Consider the following 8,259-nt stretch of genomic DNA (forward strand, 5'->3'; position numbering starts at 1 on the left):
TAATCAAACTCAATGAAGCATAGGTAATATAAATTAATATTTTATATAATTTTAAATCAGGATACAATTGACATTTCACACTAATAAATATTAAAAATTTTCAAAAGGATATATTACATTTAAATCTCGATTGAGTTCAACTGAACTTGACGAATTTTCAAGTTTCATATAGTAGACTCGAACTTGAACTCTTCAAGCAATTTGAGATACTCGAACTAATTAAATATTGAACTTGGTTAACCTAAGTTTTGACAAAACATGCTGGTGAGTAATTTGATTGGGCACGACTTGTTTTGCACCCATACGACAAAATACTCTCAATTAAGGGAGTAAGTGACTGTGTTGCAATTTTATGGTGGGCTCATCTCTCTTTTTGTGCTCTTATGGTACATAATAGAAAATATCTGACCAAATTTCGGCATAAATATACATGTGTGTTTAAGTAGAAATGAGGAAAGATCACAAGAGAACGAGAATCTACTGCCATAGATAAAGAAAAACCCAACTCAAAATGAATATTCTATCAAAGTTACAGGAGAGTAGGGTTGCAGCTGAGTTTTGAGCATGTTGTGGGTTAAAGTTGGTTTTAGATTTTTTTTTTCTCCTTTCTCGTCAATTGAAGAATGGACTGGGGAAAGTGAGATTTCAATTTCTGTAACTCGGCAGTCGGGGATTGATTTAAGAAGACATTAGACATTAATGTTGGTAGTGCTACTATGGTTGGACTAAGTCATGGACGAAGTTAAGAATAGAAAATTATGAATGAAACTTTTAGGAAGCTACCGAGAAATCTGTAAGCACAGTTTGTTTTCACCTACCAACGCCAAGAAGCCATTTTTACACTATTTGTAAACCTTGAATTCCATGATAATGTAGTTACTTTAGCCTAAGCTTTAAGTACCCCTACCCTTAATTTAGGGTAAATTAAACATAACTTCCTATGGTTTCACTCATTGTCGTATAACCCTATAACATAGTAAAATATATATTTCACTCGCTTAGGTTCAATATAACTTTACGAAAAATAATCTCTGCAACGTCGTTAGTTCAAATATTAATAATTTCCTTACTCTAATACTAAAGCGAATAAATGCCTAACCATCTTGGATAAAACCGTAGGGGAATTGTGTGGATAAATGCATAAGGTAAGGTGGGTATTTATATAAAGGGTTAAAAATAAAAAAGCCCCCTGTGGTAAGCCTAATACACAGAAAACCCCCCCAATGGTTTCAAAATATACAATACGGCCCCTCATGCTTTGAACTAAATTGTAAATGTGACGGAATCCGTTAAACTTAACGGAAATGACTTATTGGAACCTAAAAAAAAAATTTTATACCTAATTTTTATCAAATATACCTATTCTACCCCTTAACCCTCAATTTCTCTATTTAGAAAATAAAATAAATAATTTTTTTGAGCTGTCTTTTGCTTAATTATATGAGAATATTTTGGTCATTTTGACCATTTCCGTTAAGTTTAACAGATTCCGTCACCTTTACAATTTAGTTTAAAGCATGAAGGGGCGTGTTGTATATTTTGAAACCATGGGGGACTTTTCTGTGTATTAGACTTACCGCAGAAGGCTTTTTTGTTTTTAACCCTTATATAAATCATAGAGGATTAAGTGGATTTTATGATTCCATCACATACGTCATCTAGAATGTGTTTGGTTCAATCATCTAATTGATGATGCATTCTTTCATTTTCTATTTTGCATAAAACCACATAAAGGTTATATTACTATTGTGAAACTTTAGACGTGTTACGTGGCATTGAAGAAAATTATAGGGGGATTATATGTAATTTATCCTTTTTTTTACATGAATTGTAGTTATATATATTATTTTAATGCTTTTTGGGACTACATGATATTGAACCCTTTTTTGGGGGTCAAATGATGTTGTAATCAATAGAGAGAAATTTGAGAAGGAATATGAGGGTTCAAATCTGATCTATCTATTAGAAACTAGCCTCCTAAATTTCAAAAAAGAAAGTTAATTAGAGATCCTCTCTTCATATTATTATTATTTTTTTTGGCTAGCGATATACGTTAATCAAACCAATTGCAAAGCCAATCGTTCATGATTGCCCACATGTTGCTAAATCTAATCGTCAGCATTGGTTCTTGGTTGCCTGCATAATTCTCATCGTTTGATTTTTCAATTAATTACACTGCAAAAGAATACGAGTTCAACTTTACTACTAGCAGAAGTTATTTGTCTTTTTCCCACACAAAAAAAAAAGTAAAGCAGAAGTTATTTATAGCCCATCATCTCATATGGAACAACATGCAATGCTGTAATGCCGCGAATGCTGAGCCTTCTTACTCAGCTGTCGCGGGCTGTTATGAGCTGTGGGAATAGTGAGAGGACAAGGAGAAGCACGCCTTGGAAAAATGAGCTAAGTTGTGCAAGGAGTGGGCTGGGGACAGTAACATTACTTATTGTATGTTTTCTCTTTGAGGTAATTTTTGGTAATAACTCTGTCCAGTGCTGAGGCAAACCCCGGTCGATTTTGCATTTCTAGTTTGATATACGAGGGCCTTTCCATGTCTGAAGATCAAATAGTACAGTTTGGAATTGCTGATGGTTCTACGGCAAGCTCAATATCAAAGAACAAGGAGATTGATGTGAGCATCTATCTAGCTGAGATTGTTATGTATTAGGTCTTGAATTCTCTATAGTTCCGTGCTTTTGTGATTTTGTGCTTTACCACATAACTCTCTCCATAGTTTAAAAACATATATGAAACCCGATCATAATTTGGGTTAACGTGTCACTGTTAGTTTTTCCGTTAAAACTAACGGTTAATAGTAAAAAGTCAAAATCAAACTAATAATTTGATAAATTTACGCTTTCACTATTCTCTCTCTCTTTCTCTCTCCCTGGGAAGAGAAGAGGTGATTTTGAAAACCTATGCTTTGGATAGCAAAATTTTTCAAAAAAAATATTTCGTTTACATCATAAACACATTTTTCAATCCACTTTTTTATCTCACATACATTACATCACAAAAAGCACTACAGTAATCATTTCAAGTAACTATTTGGCATAATACTCTATCCAAACAAAGCCTTAATTTTCTCCAAATAAAAAAAATATGGAAGGAAAATAAAAAATAAAAATAAATAAATAAGAAACAAAAAGGATGGAAGGGAAATATAAAAAAAGTAAATGAGAAACAAAAAATACCAAATCTTTTTTGACTACAAATATCATTATAGGTTTTTAAACCAAAATTTTAATGGCATTTTCTATTTCTTATTTATCTATTTTTTATTTAAATTTCTTCAAGTAATGAAAAGATAAATTTGTCAATTTATTAGTTTGATTTGACCTTTTACTATTGATCGTTAGTTTTAATGAAAAAAATTAAAGATGGCACTTTAATTCAAACTATGAGCAAATTATATATATTTTTTAAACTATAGAGAGATTATGTGGTAAAGTACCTAATCATAGGGGATAACATGCAATTTACCCAACTTAATATTAACTAGCCCTTACATTGCTAGAGCAAATGGGTCCGTTGTTGCTCTTGATTGCCAACATACACATACGTAGATCATCTACACTTTTGTTCCTAATTGACAACATAAACCATATCTTTTGATTTTCTAATAATACTTGCAAAAAAAAAGAATGAAAAAGTGACGTGTCCTTCTATACGACTAGAAGATTATTGATTGTGCACCCCGATTTGTCTAGTTTAGGGAAAAAAAATTTTAGAGTGAATTGAATCGAATTCAAATTTTGTGTTTTGTGATAATTCCTAATAGAGAACGAAATGTAGATTTTGAGTGTAAAAATATTTTAAGAAATAGTAGTGATAAACATTGTAAGTTTATTAGCACAAAGTAATTATAATAGTCAATGATGAATGATCACATATGCAATGCTAATTGAAACACTGGCAAATTTGGGAAGGAAAGAGCAGACTTGGAAATGATCAACATATGCTACATTTACCAGACAAACCATATTAATATAGGTTTACATATTATCTCTGACCAAAATTTAAATAAAGATTAAGACACAAAAAGATAAAGAGTAATACTATACAGTACATTAACAACATCAAGCATTATACACAATACATACAATAAATAAGGAGGTAAGACACAGAAGATGTCGAAGGGGAAAAAATTTACTAATAAAAAATAAAAAACAAGAGCAGTGTTGTCCACAGCAGAGAGGGTGCAAACCAGAGAAAGGGGAATGATTTATGTTTTCTTCTTCTTCTTCCCCCATAGCTGGCGCTGTCTCCATTCCCCATCTTCTGTATAGCAACCAATGACAATTTCAGGAATGTGTGCGATTCTTGTGTAATCTTCACTTTCTTCCTTCTGATTCTCTACCTTTTCTATCATTTCAGAACTCATCTCATACAAATACAGCCCTTGAAGATGGCTCAAGTGCTGAATACCCAAAGGTAGCTCCTCTAGTAATGGAAGTTGATCCAAAATGAGTTGATGGAGACGAGGCAATGCACCCTCCTCCACTCTCATCCATCTCAACCCTTCCATTCTCTTTAGGTGCAACTTCTTCAGATTGAGGAACCCTCCAGCCTGGAAACACAACCCTTCTCCCTGGTAAGATCCACAGAAATTAATTTTACCCAAATTGGGCAAATGTCGGAGGGATTCAAGCGGATCCTCATCACCCCTTAACCTGCTCCAATTCAAATCTATTCTTACCAAGCCGTGAAGATGAGCTACCCATTGTGGCATCTTTTCTAAGCGGCCACACAAAATCAGCAGATGAAGAGATTGAAGAAAAGAAGAAGAAGAAGAAGAAGAAGGATGGTGATTTAGATCGATTATCTCATGATCATCGTTACCTTCTCCAATTGATTCAATGCTTAATCTATGAAGACTGGTGAGCTTGGCAAGGGAGGAGCAGAGCTCCTTTCCATCTTCTCTTCTTAACTTTGTAATACCTAATTCTCTTAATTGGGTCAGCTTTCCTATCTCCTTAACTATTGCGGATCCACTACTTGCATCTATGCAGTCTAATACTTCTAGGGCAAGAAGCCTTCCCATATTCGATGGAGCTTTAAATCCGTGAGATCCATAATCATCATCTGAAGAATCAACTTGTTGATATACTTTGAGAACCCGAAGTTTTTGCAACTTTAGGATTTCCATGGGTAATTCCCTAACTCTGGTGTTACTCAAATCCAGAAATTCCAAATGTTGAAGCTTTCCAATGGCTTTTGGAACTCTCTCCACTCTCGTACCCCCTAGGTACAGATACTTGAGATGAAACATCTTGAAAACCTCATTTGGTATATCCTCTTGGGTCTCTTGACCACCCAAATGCAAAACCTTTAACAGCTTACTACTCCTTAAAACATCAGATAACAACAGTTTGAATAGTAGTGGGCTCATGGATCCAAATGTAACGAACGACTGAAGGTGGTCAAAGCAATAACTTCTTCTTTGTTGGTGGTCCTGGGTGTTGTTACTACTACTAGTATGGACTACCAGACGGCGTACCTTCTCGGACGGCCGCATCATTGGTTGTCCAGTAGTAATTGTGACCATGTTTTGTTCCCTTGACTTGAGAACAATAACTTCTCTCAACAGGTCATGGATTCGACAATAGTCGGGTAATCCTTCATAATACACCTTAGTCACTTGAATTAGGCTTCGATTGACGAGTTCACTAAGCCAACCCCAGGCTACATCTTCAATACTCATTCCTTCTCTCCATTCTACAAACCTTTCAGCAATCCACAAATTAATTAGGTCAGAGCATTCTATTTCATAATCCTCTGGATAGATGCTTGTGTACAGCAGACATATCTTGAGATGCCAAGGCAGGTCGCTATAACTGAGAGAGAGTATCTTTTTAACTCTGTCCAACTTACCCGTGCCTTCTAATTCACCCCCAAGACTGCGTCGAACCATCTCCCATTCGTCCATCCTATTTACATCTTTCGAAGCCAAAAGCCCACTGATTGCAATGATTGCAAGGGGCAAGCCCTCACATTTTTCCAATATACCTTTGGCAACATCCATCAAATGGCCAGGGCAAGTACCTCCATTAAAGATCTTGTTGCAAAACAGGGTCCACGAATCCTCAATAGACAGTGGCTCCATTCTGTAGACAAGACCCCCAGATTCACTGCAAGAGGCAGAGGCTACATCAGCTTTTCGAGTTGTTAGCATGACACGGTTGCCACAGCAGCTCTCAGGCAGTGCAAATTTGATGGTATTCCAAAATTCCACGTCCCATACATCGTCAAAAACAATTGCATACCTTCCAGCTTGTTGAAGAAAATCTTTGATAATTTCTTTCAGCTCGGTGGTATTCGAAGACTCGATCGATTGTGTGACTGCTTTGTTCCCTTCCTTGTGTAACTGCCGAATCAAGTCTTTCAGGAGGAACTGAAAGTCACATGTTTCAGAGACAGTTACCCAAGCACGGACTGGGAAACGCCTTCTGACTTCAGGATCCTCATGGACTTTTTTCACAAGGGTAGTTTTGCCAAGTCCTCCCATACCGACAACTGAAACAACTTTCAGTTGGTGATCATCCCCTTCGAGGAGCTCAGAAATTAGATGGTTCTTGGGTTGGTCAATGCCAACTAATTTAGCTTCTTCCACAAGCAGCGCATCATCTCTGCTATAGCGCCATGTTGTGTTGTTCACAGGAGGAAGTGAGTTGGACGAGCTCTCAGATTGGTATCTTTGATGAGCTTCGGAAATACTTTTGATTCTTGACTTGATGATTTGTATTTCACTAGCAACTCGATGACGAGCTCTCAAATTCTTGATGGAGCTGAAAATTCTCCGAACAGAGCCGTAGAATCCTGTTGCGCGATGCCGAGCAAAGCGAGCTACAAATTCATCAAGAATGTCTTCAGTGTCATAAGCAGCTTCTCGCACTTGCTTGATCCATTCTTGGAGCCTGGGTTGAGCGTCTTCTTCTTTTGCTTCTGCCTCTCTCAGGAAAGCTCTCATGTGCCCCAACTCATCCCTGATGAATTGGACCTCTTGCCAAAGCCCTCCCAATAGTCGTCCCTCCTCGCGCAGAAAAGTTGAGAGTTGATCCAGCACAAAAGAGAGAACTTCTTCTGCCATTTTCAGTCTTTCTCTTTAACTTCAGATGCGGGGAAGGCGGCTTCTGGTTTATAGGATAGTCCACTTGTTGTATCTTGAAAGGAACAAGGAAGAGTAGGTTATGGATTCATAAGCTGATGAACTTTGATGCTATATGGTGCAGTATTTATCAAAAAGAAAAACCGTGTCAAAAAGAAAAAGAAAGAATTAACCAATTAGAAAAACTAAAGCAAGAAACATGATGGAAATTGAAGACAGGAAGATAGGCAGCAACGCGAGTTTGAAAGACGAAGCTGCTTAGAAATTAGAATACAAAATCATGGAAGCTATTAAGAAGACTGTGCAAATGGTGGGGTGATCAGCCTTTAGGACCTTCTTTCAACTATGGGTCCATTGGTCGGATAAAGATAAAGGAGTGACTACCGCAGCGTCGTGCAAAAGCAATGATGCCGAATTATCTAGCAAGGGACGGAATAAAGTTTAAACGCGGCTGGAATGGACATTGTTGATTTCGTTGACGAAGAAATAAAACTACTACTACAAAGTCTTTTGCACCTTCTGCTGACATATATAACCTCCTCCTTCTGTGGAACTAATTTCTGCTCCTCTTTTTTTTTTTCCAGGAATACGTGATGCAGAGGAAAGTTATTAATTTCTTCTGAGTGGAACAGAAAAAGCAACTCAAGACTTAAGCTCAATTCAGGTTACTGATGAATTCTTTTGTGAAATCTAGCTGAAACTAGTTAAGAATACAAAATTATACTGAGTAGGCAAGAAGCAGAAAGGCATCCAAAGAGTTAGTAGTAAATATTATCTTCAAATTTCAGAACCCCAGTGCTTGTGCACCTATTAATGAATTATGGACTCGATAATAGTATAGTTACTTTAACGTAAGCTTTAAGTATTCCCCTACCTTGTTTCTTTTAACTGAATAGTAGATGTATAGATAATTTCAATGCTTATTATTCGGGTAAATGATGTTGCACTTTATTTGTTCATTTTTTCTTTTTGTTTTTAGGTCAAATGATGTTGTACTCAAAAAAAGAGGAATTTGCAAAAGAGTATGAGTAAATCTTATATACACTGACAGTGTATATATTATTACTTTTCTTTAGACTTTATTTGTTCATAATTTTGCATACAAAGATTTCGGACAAATATCCTTTAGGATAATTTGAAAGGTATTTGTC

The 8,259-nt window shown here is 36.1% G+C and overlaps 1 protein-coding gene across 1 annotated transcript; it reads right to left on the minus strand.

The window, feature by feature from the left end:
• Nucleotides 1–4,225: 4,225 nt before the first annotated feature.
• LOC113704047 (disease resistance protein RPM1-like) lies at nt 4,226–7,090 on the minus strand. The gene has a single exon (XM_027225678.2). The coding sequence runs from the start codon at nt 7,088–7,090 to the stop codon at nt 4,226–4,228; it is 2,865 nt and encodes a 954-aa protein (XP_027081479.2).
• Nucleotides 7,091–8,259: the final 1,169 nt, after the last annotated feature.

This window comes from Coffea arabica, chromosome 8e (genome assembly GCF_036785885.1).
Source record: "Coffea arabica cultivar ET-39 chromosome 8e, Coffea Arabica ET-39 HiFi, whole genome shotgun sequence".
NCBI classification, from domain to species: Eukaryota; Viridiplantae; Streptophyta; class Magnoliopsida; order Gentianales; family Rubiaceae; genus Coffea; species Coffea arabica.

What these genes read in the sequence shown, in the direction of transcription:
- LOC113704047 (XM_027225678.2), bottom strand. Translation starts at nt 7,090, where the DNA reads ATGGCAGAAGAAGTTCTCTCTTTTGTGCTGGATCAACTCTCAACTTTT.